The sequence below is a fragment of the Choristoneura fumiferana genome, chromosome 15, assembly GCF_025370935.1.
Source record: "Choristoneura fumiferana chromosome 15, NRCan_CFum_1, whole genome shotgun sequence".
NCBI lineage: Eukaryota > Metazoa > Arthropoda > Insecta > Lepidoptera > Tortricidae > Choristoneura > Choristoneura fumiferana.
Window position 1 is genome coordinate 8665945 of NC_133486.1, and position 17326 is coordinate 8683270.

General features: G+C 38.2%; 3 protein-coding genes across 4 annotated transcripts; all 3 read left to right on the forward strand.

The window, feature by feature from the left end:
• The first annotated feature begins 1402 nt into the window (after window positions 1-1402).
• On the forward strand, window positions 1403-3300 carry LOC141435643 (uncharacterized). The gene is made up of 3 exons (XM_074098380.1): window positions 1403-1740; window positions 2468-2587; window positions 2979-3300. Exons 1-3 carry the CDS (start codon window positions 1435-1437, stop codon window positions 3297-3299), a joined length of 747 nt encoding a protein of 248 aa, XP_073954481.1. The 5' UTR covers window positions 1403-1434; the 3' UTR covers window position 3300.
• A 738-nt stretch (window positions 3301-4038) lies between these two features.
• LOC141435526 (GDP-D-glucose phosphorylase 1) lies at window positions 4039-12952 on the forward strand. 2 transcript variants are annotated; one of them, XM_074098225.1, is made up of 6 exons: window positions 4039-4305; window positions 4391-4526; window positions 4835-4985; window positions 8532-8634; window positions 10993-11302; window positions 12706-12952. In XM_074098225.1, the coding sequence occupies exons 1-6, from the start codon at window positions 4126-4128 to the stop codon at window positions 12813-12815; spliced, it is 990 nt and encodes a 329-aa protein (XP_073954326.1). In that variant the 5' UTR covers window positions 4039-4125; the 3' UTR covers window positions 12816-12952. The 2 variants fall into 2 exon arrangements, with proteins under 2 accessions (XP_073954326.1, XP_073954327.1); XM_074098226.1 differs by lacking the exon at window positions 12706-12952 and adding an exon at window positions 11395-12699.
• Window positions 12953-14111: 1159 nt separating this feature from the next.
• On the forward strand, window positions 14112-16032 carry LOC141435453 (lipase 3-like). Its single transcript, XM_074098135.1, has one exon. It carries the CDS (start codon window positions 14163-14165, stop codon window positions 15690-15692), a length of 1530 nt encoding a protein of 509 aa, XP_073954236.1. The 5' UTR covers window positions 14112-14162; the 3' UTR covers window positions 15693-16032.
• Window positions 16033-17326: the final 1294 nt, after the last annotated feature.

Sequence of the window (17326 nt, forward strand, 5' to 3'; positions counted from 1 at the left end):
AGTTTTTCTTGTTATTAAAATCGATGTCATGGTTCCTAAGAAGAAATATTCGTATGTAATGACCGATATAAATGGGCCACCCTGTATATGTAGGTAGGTATTTATTACCTGGTTCAGCAGGTAGCGCTGGCCATACAGCCATAATACAGCGGGGAAATGCTGCTGGCGGGCACTTTTGAGCCGGGTAGTACGACGCGGAAATCGCGGAATAGTGGTTTTTAGCTTGTACGAGTAGTTCAGGTCTTAGTTTGTAGTTTGTGTTATAGGTTGATTTTATTTATTTTTTATTTTGACGTATGTTTAATTTAATATTATTTGACATTGTATGATTTCTTTTGTTTATTATTAACTAGCCTGTTACTCGCGACTCCGTCCGCGATGAATAGTTTTCACTATCCCGCTGGAACTATGAAATTTTCCGGGATAAAAACTATTATATCCTTCCCTGGGACTCAAACTGTCTGTACTTATACCGAATTTCATCTAAATCGGTTCAGCGGGTTAGACGTGATGAAGTAACAAACAAACAGACTTAGTTACAAACTTTCGCATTTATTATATTAGTGAGATTTATTAGGTGGGCCAATAAACTATGTTACCCACACTTTGGGCGTCTCCTGCGTTACCAAAATTGTCTCTGGCATTACCAAAAAATCGTACTTCCAACAAGATATTTCACGGTTTAATATGTTGAACTTACGTAAGATGGCATGAATTCATGTACACACCATCTATTAAATTGCAGAAAAAATATGTTTACTTACAAAAATCTGCAATTGTTTGAAAAATGTTGCGGACAGATTAGTGTGGGTGTAAAAGTTGATTGGCCCAGGTAAGTACTTATCTACCTACTTACTTCCATTAAAAAATGAAACTTTTTTAATGGAAGTTTTTATATAGCTTCATATATCGTAGTTCAGATCCCACTAACATTAGGTACAAATGCGAAGTCTGTTTGTTAAATTATTATTACTTAAGTATAATTAAATTAATTATTATCCGACTCAGACTCGCACCCCTTCCAAAAATTTTTTTTTTTCAAAATTTTAAGAAAAGGAAACGTTAGCGATACATCCAGCCAATGTCTGTCACTGTTTTTTTTTAGAATGTAAAGAGTTTGTTTAAGGCACTGTTTTTTTCTATTGAATTGCCAAGCGATATACCACACTCATTGTCAGTAGAAGAAACTCTCAAATCATTTCCTTATAGCCTAAATTATGATGTAGTAGCTGTAGTGCTTATTATAGCCTAAATTGAAAAAAAAATATTTTGACTTCGACCTATTGTTTCTTTGCAACTTTCATCTCAACAGATTTAAACTGACCTTAAACAGTATCCAATTTATTTTTCATAGCTGGCAAGCGTCTACTGTAATTGTCAAATGTCAATGTCAAAATCTGTCACTTCGTTCTTCGTTTAGTTTGTTTATTGTTTATGTTCATTAGTTCCGTTAAAATTACAGCAATGATATCCGATTTTGCCAAAGAGAAGGTCTTTTGGACTCGGAAGATGAATCTCAAACTAGTAAAGTATATACATAGTAAACCTAATATCTGGAATCCAAAACATCCCAAGTACACTTCAGTTGAATTTCGGGACCAAACTTATGCAGAATTTGCCGCAAAATACGGAAACGAATTTACAGGACAAGCGGTCAAGGATCGATGGACAAATATTCGGTCCACTTTTGCGAATTACTTGAGGAAACTTAACGCGAGTCGAATGAAAGAAGATGGAGAGGTGAGTTAAAATTAATTGATTGCTTTTTTTCGGCAGTTGAAATGTCTATCTCGTCACTACTTTTAAAAAAAACTCGAACTTATCTCAAAATGTATAATTTTCCGGGTGCACTTTATGACCATTACTTCAAGGTTCCATTTTGTTGACATATTGATTTGAGATACGAAATTTTTTCAAAGTAGTGTGACGATCGGTCTGTAGCAGTGATCCATCTAAACTTACCCCACACTGCTTACATTGCATAGCAGTAGGACTGCTAACACTGGATATTCATCAATACCTACCTATAAATTTGTACAGAATTCAGGATGCTCGTTTGCCATCCAGTCGAACAAAAAAAAAAAAAAAATTTTGGTGAATGAGCTTGTCTCATGTTCACCACTCAAGATCTTCTCTCCCCAACAGTTTTTGCTCTTTGAGTGATGTGGCCCAGCCATTGCCACAACTTGCATATTCCTCAAATTATGTCAGTACTCATCGTACCATTGTTAGAATCCCTGGTTCCTTACAACCTGAGGGTCCATTTTATAACATTTCTGACACTCACAATCACAATTAAATGACAGTTCTGTAAGCGGAAACTGACATTTGATTGTGATTGCGAGTGTCAGAAGAGGCTTCAAAGATGGCTGAAAGCAAACAAATGAAAAGAATTAATTTTTTTATCATTGTCCCTCTAATTAGTTGAAATCAAAGACTTTATGCTAAAAGTTGTTTAATTTTTCAGGTATACAAAGTCAATTGGCATCTTTGGGAGCCCTGCCAGTTCCTTATGAAGGTCAACAGACGAGCCAAGTGTGCCACTTCAAATGCACAGGGTTTAGACAATGGGGACAGTGAAAAAGTGGTAAAAAAAATCATACCAAATTATTTTTTACCCCTGCAATGGTAATTTACCAACAACCAGAAAATAAAATAACTGCCCATTACTTTTTTCAACTGATCATAATAATTGACAGATAGTTTGATCAAGATCATTCTTAGCTAAGCATCATTAAAATTGGTTGAACCGTTTTTGAGATATTGAACTTTAATGAACTAAAACAATTACTTTGCTCACCCGACACCCTGTTTATGCAAGATATGCGTGTTCATGCAGTTCCTCCATCTCCACACTGTAAGAATACACACAAATCATACAAACCCATCTATCGCCACCACCACACTACACTGTTAGATGTTTTTATATCAATTAAGACAGTATTTTAATTTTGCATTATTTGTTTTTCTTGTTCCAGGATATAAGTTTATGTTCAACGAAAGAAGAAAATGAATGGAGCAGTGATGGCATAGCATCAGAGAATTCGGCTACAAACACAAATTCAGATTGCACTTCAATTGTAAATAATTTAGTTAGAATTTTCAAAGGTGTTCAAAATGACGCTTTTGGCTTAGAACATACAAAGAACGGGAAAATAGGCAGAGCAATTAATAGAAAACTATCACAAATGAACTCATATGATGCTGCAAGAGTATCAAGTAAAATTATGGAAATAATAATGTTGTATGATGAGAATAGTCCTCTAAATCCTAATAAATTAAAGTCTGGTTGCTTGTGAAGTGAGTTTTTATTATTTATTTATTCTATTTTGAAATAAAACAGCCGCATTAATCGTGTGGCTGAAGCTATGCAATGTGTCCTCGTAATGAAATGAATGATATTGTTGTGTTATTGAAGGTTATTGAAGTTTAGTATTAGTAGCCAAAACTCGAAAAAAAAAGCAGCTGACGTCTGTACTGAGCCGCACGTTTAAGGTGCGGCCACATGCAGTCGCTCGTCGCTCGATTGCAGCGATAAATCTGGTCACGTGACCCCATTTTCAAGGTGATTTTGAATTTCCCGCGACTCAAAAAAGTAGCTTCATGTCGTCGCGTCGAGCAGCAGCGACAAGATGATTGCAGGATTGATCTTGGCCTTGGAAGCTGATTTCTTAATTTATTTTTTCATTCACTAATTTCTTTTATTTATACAACTGCCACGACTGATTAAGAAATCAGCTTCCAAGACCTTTCCTGCAAGAAGCCATCTTGTCGCGGCGACTTGACGCTACTTTCGCTGCAGGTACTTAATTCAAAATTACCTTCAAAATGGGGTCACGTGACCAGTTTTACCCTTTGTTTTACCGCTGCAAACGAGCGACTAGCGACTGCATGTGTGGGCACCCTTATCGCTAAATGTCTCGTGACCAGATTTGACGTTGAAAACGAGCGTCGAGCGACTGCATGTGGCCTTATCTTGACGTTCTGACATTGACTTTAATGACACTGACAGTACTGACATTTGATGAATGACTTGATGTGATGTTCGCTCGCTCGCGCCTCGCGCTATTTACTTTTAAAATTGTGATTTTTTTATTTAAATAATTACGCTAATTTAAAACTATAATGCTTACAATAACGAAACCGAATTCGGAAAATGCTGAAGAAACTATAAACATCGACAGCCCCAACTTTTTGCAACTACTGAAGATAAGATGGGACGAAGTTTATTCAGAGCCCGATGTTTTCCGCTATAAAATAAATAATTTACGTGAAAAAATTATAGATTATAAGTATATACTTCTGGTAAATGAATGCATATGTTCCATTCTGTAAAAACATCTTTTTGAGTGATTCATATTCTTACATGGCTCTTTGCCTTTTTTTTTAGTTAAATAAAGACCGAGGATTTAAGCGCCGTACTCCAGAATTCATAGCCGATATCCGCCAGCCGTTTGATTCCGAGAAATTTAATTTCAGCAAAGTATCACCTAAAGAAATATTATTTGAAATGCGGAAAACAGACAGTAAGTTTACATAAAGGGCTTTTCACCAAACTATCATCATCCCAGCCTATATACGTCCCACTGCTGTATTCTTGTTTCTGATGCCCTGTCAATTGTTCCAAGGATAATGTGTCCCTGTAAGTAAATAATAAAAAAAAATGTTTATCACAAGAGACAACAGTTACTTTACTATACTTTATAGGATAAGTTCACATTTTGTTTATCTGTATCTCATTGTAATCTATTTTAGTTATGTAGTGGTGATTCACTATTGGTTTTCCTTTTTCCCTTCTACTAAATAAAAAAAAATACCATAATTTCTTTTTTAGGCAACAACATTCATACATTCCTAGTTAATGTCAGTCCAATATCTCAGTATCACACTTTGCTGTGTCCATCGGTAAATTTGTGCCTGCCACAAGTTGTGACAGAAGACAGTCTGAAATTGGCTATTGAAGTTAAGTTTCTAGCACAGGATCGGTGAGTGTAGGCAAGTATAGGCAAGTAATTTAAATATGATAATTTAGTTTCATTTTAATAATATATTAATTATGTGCTTGCATTTTATTAATGATGATCAAAAGCAGGTCAACTGCTGTAGGTACTCACAGGAACTAAATTGACTAAAAAAAAAACAATTAATAGTACCTACGAGATTAAGAAAACTGGGTAAATAATAATTGAAACACCTGAAGGTGCCTGCAGAGTATTTCAGCACTGTGTCTGCTCTATTACGTTACAAAAACGACAAAATTTAGTCCTGCTTTATTATTTACTTAATTTTGAGTTACTATATTAACAATATTATGTATCAAAATATCAGTTCAAAGTGGTTGAAAACTAATAACTTTTCTATTGAAATATTAATCCGTCATGCGTCCTAGAGACTACATTAGTCCCTAACTTTTTTTGTGCAGGAAATGTCGTAGAGACCACCAGTAGTCTTAAGGACATTTACAGCACAAAAAAAGTTAGGGACTTATGTAGTCTCTAGGACGCATGACGGGTTAAAGGTCTCTCTACCCATTTATACTGTATCATACCATGACCGTAATAGCAGTGTGTCAGGCAAAAATATAAATTGAAAATACTAGAGATGTGCCGACTAGTCGGGAAAGCCGACTATCCGGCCACTTTCGTAGTCGGCGACTAGTCGGCGAATAGTCGGCAAAAAGCGCCGACTATCCGGCTTCTTACTTTGTACGTATATTTCAATAAAATATTTATTTTCGTGTATAGGTATACAGAGGGGGAATTACATTATATACAAATCTTAAGCTGTTAATTTTTGTAGTAAGTATTTACTGTTTTTCCTTGCCCAAACGAGAAATTATATTTTGTCATTAGTTCTACTACTTGACTTTACGGAAATCATTGTCTAATTGTTCAAAAATCCTAACACGAGACTTTCTGTTTGACATCATCATGTCAGCCGAAAGACGTCCACTGCTAGACATAGACCTCCTCCAAGCTCTCCACTCAGACCAGTCTTGTGCTTTCCGCATTCACCGCGATCCCGCGATCTTAACCGGGTCGTCGCTCCATCTTGTTGGAGGCCTACCGACACCTCGTCTCCCGGTCCGCGGACGCCATTCGTGAACCTTCTGATCCTATCGGCCATCAGTTCTGCGAGCAATGTGCCCTGCCCACTGCCACTTTAGTTTCGCAATTCTTCGGGCTATGTCGGTAACCTTAGTTTTACTGCGGATATCATCATTTCGGATTCTATCCCGCAGAGAAACCCCGTGCATAGCCCTCTAAGTGACTTTGAGCTTCCTCATGAGGCCCATCGTTAGCGACCATGCACGTCTCAGATCCGTAAATCATCACGGCAACACACATTGGTCAAAGACTTTTGACTTCAAACACTGCGATAAATTGGAAGAAAAGACACTGCGAAGCTTCCCGAACGCTGCCCGGATTCGACGAGTGATCTCTTTCTCGAAATTGGATGTACCTATCTGGATTGTTAGTCTCAGGTATACATACTTGTCAACAATTTCGAGCGCAGAGCCTCTGACTATTACGGAAGTTGGCACAACATGGACATTAGACATGAGTTACGTCTTGTCTATGTTTATTTTCAAGCCAACTCGGTCGGAAACTGCTGACGTCGGCGAGCATAGCACTGAAGTCCTCCATGGTCTCTCAGCCATGACCACAATATCGTCGGCGAATCGAAGGTGATTAAAGTACTCGCCATTAATGTTGATGCCTTGTCCTTCCCAGTTCAGAATCTTAAAAGCATCCTCCAGTGCAGCAGTGAACAGTTTCGGAGAGATCACATCTCCTTGTCTGACTCCCCGCTGCAGAGGAATAGGCGTCGTGCTCTAGTCCGGTAGTCGGACGGACATAGTGGCGTTTTCGTACAGACACTTCAACACTTCGATATACCGGTAGTCAACTTGGCACCGCTGGAGAGCCTGCAGCACAGCCCAAGTCTCGATCGAATCGAAGGCTTTCTAGTAGTTTACAAATGCAAGGCAAAGGGGGAGGTTATACTCTTCGGTCTTCTGTATAACCTGCCGCAACGCATGTATGTGGTCTACAGTACTATAGCCTTTTCGGATGCCGTTCTTTTTGACATGATTCAATTTAATTTTTTTTTTAGCTCTTTCACTTTAATGAACAATAATAGTAGGCATTATTTTTACACAATATTTTTTTCACAAAAACACCGCTTTGTTAGATACAAAAGCAAAAATCTAGAAAAAAAAATACGAATAAAATAAAATAAACAGGTTCCGAGACGCCTACAGGCGTCGGTTGCAACTTGCGCCCAAATCAGCTGGTTAGCAAAGCGTCATGGAAATCCCCGAAGCTGTGATCGGCTTGGCCGACTAGTCGGCCGATTAGTCGGCTTCTTTACAACCGACTAATCGGCTAGTCGGCTAGTCGGCCAAAGTCATGATCGGCACATCTCTAGAAAATACAAACTGAAATATAGATGCACAGAAAAACCAGAAAAATGAGACCAGCACCGGGAATCGAACCCAGGCTCGGTATTCCGTACCGCGTGCTATACCGCTACACCACTCCTGGTCAACGGTACAGACACGAATTTCCCCTATGCACCTCATATCTCAGCTTGTTTGTTTCTTATTTAGCCACTTAAGCAGTGACGCTAGCGACATCTATACCGTAGCCCTCATCGAGAAACTTTTTTTCGGCACTCCATTGGAACTAACCGCTCACGCGGACAAGAGATGTCGTTACTAAGCAATCAAATTAAGATTGTTTTTTGGAATCTTTTTGTATTTTTTATTTCAATTCCAAATTTTTACTTTTACGGTCATCCCGTAAATCCTAAATTGAAAATACAAACTGAAATATAGATGCACAGAAAAACCAGAAAAATAAGACTTAAGCAGTGACGCTAGCGACATCTATATCGTGGCCCTCATTATTATTTTTCTGGTTATTTTTCTGTTTTTTCTGTGCATCTATATTTCAGTTCGTATTTTCAATTTGGGTTTTACGGGATGACCGTAAAAGTAAAAATTTGGAATTGAAATAAAAAATACAAAAAGATTCCAAAAAAACAATTTTAGGCAAAAATATATTCTTTTCATCACACTTGCTCGTAAACAGTGTCGTAAGATGCAGGCTACCTTGCTTGCAACCCCCCAAATAAAACCCTCGACCTTAATGCGCTTGTCATGAAACCAGTGGTCGGTAATATCGGCAATTTATGAAAAATATTAGTTTTTTTTTACAAATATACAATTTTACTCGCAAATGTAATGAAAAACATTGTATCTCGCACGGGCGGTACTAGAGTTCGGGCTTCTAATAGACTCGTTCGTAATTCCTTATTTACCGCCCTTAAGACACAATGTACTATTCTATTGAAAAGATATGAGACTATGCCCACTAGCATATTTCCTGCCCAACCGTCCCCGGCGCGTGTCATGCAAGCACTTGACATTCCATTCCTGACACATTCCTATTACCGTCATGGCATGATAGTGTAGTGGGTTGACCTTGATAATTATTATAATGTATTTAATATTTTTCTGTTTCCAGCAACCTAAAATTAGGTTTCAACAGTCTTTGCGCTTTTGCTTCTGTGAATCATCTGCACTATCACTTATTATTTGACAAAAATACATGGCTTGTGGAAACAGCTGTAAGTAGTTCAATAAACAAAAAATAATACAAAATCTTTACTTTTAAAAGTACTCAATCGATTTCACAATATTTTTTTACATTACCTGCTGTTGGTACTATACTATCAGTCCATGCGAATCTGTACTCACTGTTCACGGAAAATGCCATTTTGATCTACTGTGAGTATGTTAGACTATGCTGGGAGTCCTGGGAGGCGCTAAGTGCAGGCGACGTGGACCGCCCACGGCCTCGCGGTCCGAGGGGCCACGCGCCTCGAAAGTCTCTCGTTTTTACAAGCTTTTATTTAGTTTCACCTGTCCCATTGTCTGTCTGTCTGTAATCAAATCTTGCAAGTTAAATTTGACCAACTTCCAGTAGTCAGATTGACTTGAAATTTGGAATACTTATGTAAATCGCGTGACAATACAATTTTACCAGTATATATGTGGGTTACGATTAATTATTATCAGAAGGTTTGGTAAATAATAAAGGATGATGTGTTCACTGTTGTTGGTGTTTACTGTTAAACTCTACACGAATGAATGACGTCGTGCGCAGCCGACGGCAGCTTATATCTAAAGTACATAATTATGTACGTATACTATGAGTATATAGGTGGGCATGCCTGCTATAGGATGGGCATGCCACACAATAATCTAGTAGTGACATCCTGGTAGTCCAGCCGGGATCGTCTCCGCAGGACGGAACTCTTCAACGGTTAATAGCATCGACTTGAAATTTGGTATGCAAATGTAGTTTGGCTGACAATGCAAGTACAGTCAACAAAAAGTACAGTCAGTAAAAGAAGCTTGTATTAAAAAATATTTTTTATGGTTAGGTTATTTGCTCATTTAAACATCCGTCATCTAATGTGCGGTGTGCCATCATAGGGCTTCGCAAAATTTCTCTTGCCCACGCCAAATTTCGGTCCTGCGCCGCCACTTGGAAATCACTACATCCCTTGCAATATATCAGGGACTTGCAAGTAGATACCAGACAATACCAGTTACATGGTTGCATAATGAGGGTTTTCACAGAGGTGTAATATCGCCAGATGGCGTTAGTATCGTGAGATCCGTTTGACGTTTGCTTGCGATTGGCGCATTAAGTTATTTAAATTGAACCAATCACGAGCAAACTGAGCTCACGATACTAACGCCATCTAGCGATATTTCGCCTCTGTGAAAACCCTCATTGCTCAGAGCCTTGCCTTGTGTGTGGGCGAGCGTTAAGTTGCGTTGAGCTGCGTTGAGTTGACGTTGTCACACTGAAGACATGTGGGGGACAATTATATGCGGAGGATGGTCACATCACAATGGAGAGTACTTTCTCTCCAGGCAGATGTTTATACCTGAGGACCGAAGTCCGAAGGAAGAGCGTCGGAAGTTGTATTTAAGCGTCCTATGTAGATGCGAAACTTCTATAGCGCAATGCAAGATGACGAGTTTCTAGATTTGCTCACTATGGCGCTAGGAGTCAATTCAGAGCAATGAGGGCGAAAAGACAGGCGAAATATCGCTAGATGGCGTTAGTATCGTCAGGTTGTTTGACGTTACGACGGTCCTGCTTGCAATTGGCTCATTTAGTTATAGCATGGCCTACCAATCCCTACAAGCTATATTTAATATAAAAAAAAACACCAATAGATTATGGCACTACTATTAACATTTGTAAATTATAAAATGTGAATAAGCCGAATTAAGTAGAAATATTAAGATTAAAATAAAGACTAGCATATTTTATAGACACAACTTCACATCAACCTTAATTCAACTCCTTAATTTGAAGATAAGAAACACCATAAAAATAATAAATTGAGAATACGAAAGTATAGGCTACATGTGGCTACATTTCAGCTATGAGGCTTTCGTAGTGTTTTGCAATTGTGACGCTAGATGGCGAATAACCGGAATGCGCTTGCTGGGCTTGCCCCGCGCTTGCTCACATTCGTCGAAACTATTTGAGAGAAACATACCATTATCTTCTACTGACGTAAATAAGACAGAGACGTCATGCGTATCTCTAGTCGTCTAGGCTCAGTTGGTGAGCTTGTTGGTTGTTGCCAGTGTACCGTATCCTTAGTGTCTCACTAGATGGCAATACGTATCGTGTTATTTGTGTTCTCACTGGTGCCATCTATTGGAAAATCGAAGGAAAGAAAAATAGCCAGTTGAATAGCCAGTATTAGGGTGATACCATTTGCTTGTACTAGGTGGTGTCTCTGTTATATATGTACTCTGTGGTTATAGCCAATTGCAAGCAAGACCGTAACGTAAAAAAAAACTCACGATACTAACGCCATCTAGCGATATTTCGCCTGTCTTATATTATAGCCCTTATTTAAACTTTATTATTTATTATGCACATTGTTTTTCAGAAATGCAGGCATTTAAAAGGTCGTTTATACGTATGTGAAGTCAACCCAGTGCCAGCATTCTGCTTTGAAGTAACAAAACATACAATACTCCAAGAGGCCAGAAACATATTCAAATTAATAGAATATTTCTTAGAAAAATCAATCGGGCATAACATACTCATGGTAACTGGAAAGCCTGTTGTACCAGGGAATAACGACTGTGAGGTTGTCAGAGTGCTGGTTACTCCAAGAAAGTCCACTGCTGGTGTTAAACAGTTGACATCGTTCAATGTTGCCGTTTACGAATTGAACGGATGGTTTCCTGTGTTCAGTAAGATTTTGTTTTCTTTACATTTTTTTTATCCGTCCCTTGCTCAGGCTCTTACAGATACGCAATAATGAAGGGATTGCTATTCATTACAGATGCTGTACATAACTGTTTTCTATCATATTTTATTGGAAAAGTTCCCGTCTTTATCGTGCTCTCTCATTTAACTTTAGTAGGACCCATCGAATAGCGATAAGTACATAATTTTTTTCATTTTGACACTACTAAATATGGATATCGGCGTCCGATACCGATATCGGATCGGATAACGTGAAAACGCTCTCAAGAATCTACAGAAGTTTGTCGAATCAGAAAAAAATGCTATAGTATACCTAGGTATGTATCAGTGGCGTGGCGTCAGATATTTCCGTGGTAAAGCCGAAGCAAAGATCGCTTACATCTTTCATAAATTCTGTATGTCTTGTTGTTCTATTTTGTAAATATTGGGCAAGCCGGTGGGAATAGAGTTCTATGGATGCTTCGCCACTGATATGTATATGTATCCCGCCCCTTTCACTCGCGTATTAAATGACATAAGCGTCAGCGGGACGGCAACATACGAACTTCAAGTTTTGCACTTCGTAGTAGCCAGTCAGGTACTTTATATGCAGTTTAGTGCTTAAAGAGCTTTACAGACTGCAATGCAGGATTATGAATGTATTTCTTTTTCGCTGAATGGCAACACTGACATAGATAATAGATCGCTCTCTTTTTTACCTCGAAATTCGAACTTGTGATTTTATTTTGCTTAATATACAAAATGTACACACCCAATATCATATTTTCTCAAGTTTTTCGCGATTCCCAAGGTCAAAGAATCGAATTGCTTTAAAATTCCAGAGAAATAATGCGTTGTTTGGGAGAAACGTGTCAAAATGATGTTGTAGAGCGCCATCCTGCTCTTGTCTCGTTTTTTTTCCCGTTCTGGCGGTTCACTTTTATATTATAGATTATAATAATTTTGTGAATATTTTGCAATAAGTACCTGAAATGAATTATGGCAAATATGCGTTACGATTACAAGGCAATAATATTCTGTGTTTTGGGACAGTTTTGTCTTTCGGAAACCTTTGTCCTCCCTTTTTTTTCGAACAAAACGGGACTACGCAACACTGTGCCATGCTCGATATTTTTATGGTACGGTTTTAAGGTAGTAAATATGATTTAAATGTAAATTTTGTTTTTACGCCCCCGTAATAACAAACTACCACTATACTTCAGGCAGGACCCTTGTCTACAGTGGCGCCAACTGGTGAGCGCGAAAAAACCATCCGTAACGTCAAAAAAACTCACAATACTAACGCAATAGTTCGCCTGTCTTAGCATTTGGTCTTAGCCCTCACTGATCGTCCTGATGGAAAACTATTACTTATGCTACTTTTGTAAAAGATGTTTCTTTGTTATAGATCCAGATTCTTTTGACGTTCTTAGTGCGGCAGATTTAGAGAGAGAACTCAGGAAATGGGAGTTTCCAAACTTTGAAAAATTATGCGACGAGATTAAATCATTTTATTAAAGTTATTACAAACGCGATTTACTAAACGTTCTTTCAAATGTAACTTAGTAAATAGGTAATTTTCAAGCGTGTACATACCCATTGAATAATATAAATCATGTAAAGCAGTACATTAAATAAATCATTAATATTTGAAATGCTTGAAGTTTTACTTTATGATTTAAAAACCTTCATTAGGTACACGGGTCACTACCGATGTTTGCTCTAAGTAGTCCGACATGTTTCGAGCTAATGCATGGCTCATTCGCATCTTATTCGTGCATGACTGACCCGTGTGTCTATTTTAATTATTATGTCTGTCTCACGGAAGTTTTAACTTAAAGAGACCTTCATTCTTCGGTTGTGTAAAATCGCAAACAAATTTAAGCCCTTGCCATATTTGACCTTACTATATTATTATACTTCTTACTTAAGTAATTTCAAATATGGTACAAAATCAATTGAATTTGTAAAAATATTATTCGCTTTTAAATTAATCCCTCATAGGTAAACAAAACAATAAAACGATGATTAATTGACCCAGTATCACGTCTAGTGAACGCAATGAAATAATTTCCATGATGAAATACATTCCAGTCAACAGAGTTAAAATTACAATCGGCAAAAATGGTTTAACGCATTCACTGCCACCGACGCACATAATGCGTTTTCGGAACTACGCCCAGTGCCGCTGTCATAATAATATAATTATGCATATATTTTGAACGCACATGTGCGTCGGTGGCACCTGTGGAAGTCTGGTAGCAGTGAATGCGTTAATAAAACTTCCCACAAACTTTGACTGACGACATCGCTATTGTGGATAAAGGTAACCGCTAAATGGACTTTGATATAGTTGGAGCGGCATTAAGGTAAACATACGAGTGCTCGTCACTGTCCCAATAGTTGGCATCTTTAATCTTATGTTAGCGTGTCGAGCACTCGAACGTTTGCCTTATTTCTATTTTTGACCACCGACAAAGTTAAGGGCTCAATAATGTTCGATCTCTACAATTTTCAAAGCCATGACTGACGTATTGGTTACATTCATTTCATGCAAATGTCATGTTTTTTTCTGAAACCGATTATCTTTCGTTGGTTTTTTTCGTTGTTTTATTATTAGCACTGCTTTTTACTATGTTTAAGTTCGTCGAAGTCTATAGTTCCATAGCTAACGTAGGACAGTTTACTCGTATCAAATTTATTTGAACTTTACCCTGAAATTGCGTCGTGTTGTGTGAATCATACATGTTTACACGCAGCTCGGGTTCGGTACATATCGTGTTCCCCCTTGACCCCTCTAGAATAAAACGTTTGAACGACATTATCTACTTCAGTGTGTAAGTTTCGCCCGCGGAAGCCGGTACAATGAAGCTCCCGGTTATACTCGTGTTTACAATCGCTTTGATACAATGTGGTGACAGCAGACACTTAGAATGGATCCCAAATCTTTTCGACACTTTTACTAACAAAACATCGGAACTAACGGATTACGTGAAATCGAAAGGGAACGCCATATCAAACTTCTACGTAGAAAAAGTGAAGAAAAGAATTGTTTCGTACTTGGGTGTTAAGAACAGTCGAAGTCTGCAGCCGATTGATGAAGATGAGCCTACGAGGGTGAAGAGGAGGTTTGATGAATATATAACGACCTCTCAAGCGAATTCCTTGGAGTTGTTCGACTCTATTGCTCCTGCTACCGTCAAATATGAATGCACAGATAATGACCCTTCGATTCATATGACAACGCCCCAGTTGATCGCGCTTCACGGGTACAACTCCGAATCCCACACTGTGGTTACTGACGATGGATATATTCTCACCGTGCACAGAATCCCTTACTCTAAATACGCGCTCAATACATCAAGCCCTAAAAAAACAGTTCTGCTTCACCATGGTTTGCTCGGTAGTTCAGCTGATTGGGTGATACCTGGTCCTGGAAAGGGTCTTGCGTATGTGCTATCAGATGCCGGCTATGACGTTTGGATGGCCAACGTTAGAGGAAACACGTATTCCAGAGCGCATATATCGTATAGCATAGACAGCTTCGCCTTCTGGAACTTTACATTCCACGAGGTCAGCCAACATGACTTGCCGGCTGTGATCGACCACGTGATGAAGACTAAAGGATGGGATGTTAAGATCAATTATATTGGTCATTCGATGGGTACTACGGTGCTGTTCGCTCTGCTGTCTACCAAAACGCAATACAACCATGTTTTAAGAGCCGGTTATGCTCTGGCGCCAGTCGCTTTTATGACCGAAGTCAAAAGCCCGATAAGATTACTTGCGAAGTATGCTGATAACATTGTATATTTACTTAAACTTTTGGGGCAAAATGAGTTCTTGCCACAGAACGCTGTACTCAGATGGCTCTCGAAGCACGCTTGCGAAATTAACCACTACGAAGAAGCGATTTGCGAAAATTCTATGTTCGTACTTTGTGGGCATGATGAGAAGCAGTTCAACAAGACTTTGATGCCGATAATCTTGGGGCATGTTCCAGCTGGGGCTTCGACTAGGACACTAGTTCATTATGCTCAAGAGATACGTAACGCTGGCCGTTTCCAACAGTTCGATTACGGGGCTGCGGGTAACATGAGACAATACGGATCTCTCGTACCACCTGAATATCCGCTACACAATATCACTTTGCCGATAGCATTGTTCGGTTCCGAGAACGATTGGTTGGCCAGCGATGTTGATGTTACCAATCTTTACACGAAACTGGCTAATCCTATTGAACATTACATAGTGCCTTTGAAGGAGTTTAATCACATTGATTTTCTGTGGGCAATTGACGCGCCCAAGCTAGTTTACGCGAAGTTGTTGCAATTGTTAGAAGAAGGCGTCGGTCAAACATTAGACAATGCAATTTTAACGAATAATTTGGATTAGTGTGCGATGCTTGGTATTTTAACTATTTTTAACTGCATACTTACTTTAGTTGATAAGTTGTACCTAATATGCTAATGGACGAACTACTTAGTAACTCATACCTACGTTTATCGGCTTGTACCTATCCGTCTACTAGGTACTGGACATAGGCCACTCATGCGCATGCCACTGAGCTCAATCTTCAGCTCTCCACCAATCGTTGCCTTACGAATAATACGAATATTATCGGCCCACCTAACTATAGCGCACTCTTCACTGCATTGTAATGGTTTGAGATTATCCAATGAGGATTATTTGTTACACATCATTGATTATTAACGATTAAACTAGTGATCACAAATATAAACGTTTTTATTGTTACTATCCTTGTTTATTACAAGATGAACCGTAAATTACTGTTTTAATTATATATGTTTAGGTGGAACCTCCTACATACCTACTAGTCATTGTTACTATGTTGATATGCCATACTTTGCCAAAGAAATCATAGCAAAATTGATTATGAAAAGGTTTCACCCTGGTTGTGATTCAATTTCCCCGACTGTACCATACTTTCAATATATCTAGGTACAGTCATATCTAAAAATATTCTATTATTCCGACGAAATAAAGCCTTGGTAGGTACTTATATTTTTAGTGATTCGAATAGATACGTACTTATATTTTTTGCACTTGATCGTACATGAAAACTTTAATTCATGAAGAAACACAATATCAATATACTTATGTAAAAGAAAAAAAAACAATCGTTAACTTTACTTAATATCCCTCGATAAGGGATCAAATAACAAATTCTGTGGTGTAAACAATTACCCACAATACAATACAAAATTCTTTATTTTACGCCATATAATGAAAACAATAAGAAAAACCTGGTGGGAAAAACCTACTTATAGAGAAAATAGAATGGTACCTAAGTGTAGACAGCCTATATTTATTCAGAGTGCTCTTCCAGGCATTTAAAATACTAAAAATAGGTAGGTACCTTTTACAACAGAAATAAATCTGAATCTGTGTCTATCTAATTTTAAAGACTTGTCTTTGTCACTTAGAATGCGTAATCGATGGCAGTTCGCATCCTGTATGACGAGACGCTCAAAAATGCCCGGTTTTTGCAGTAAGTATCTTATCTAGGTAACGATGAGTACGTACCTAAATATTAAGGTTCCAGGTGCATGTCAAACACGCGCACCGAGGATTTCATAAAAATTGGATAACATTCAGAATAAACATAGGCACAAGCCATACTTAAAAACCTCACGCTACAGTGCGCCATCTAGTGAGACAAAAAACGATAGCCCTCATTCGAACTTCGTATCGTGCCGTCCGGCGTCCCGCTGACGCTAATAATAATATTATTATTTAATACGACAGTGAGGGAGACGGCATGAAACGAACTTCGAATCGTAACAGTTACAGAATTAAACATATATCTCTTAATGAATCATTACGGAGATACGTGAATTGATTGACCTTTATGTTGATGAGTGTTTGTAATAAAATAAATAATAATCGAACCCGCTAGTTATTACCTCACGCAACGCGACTACGCGATAAGCATTATGTATGAGTCATTAAAATAAATAAAGATGACAAATAAATTAGCTGTCGAAAACATTGCAGCGTAATGCGCT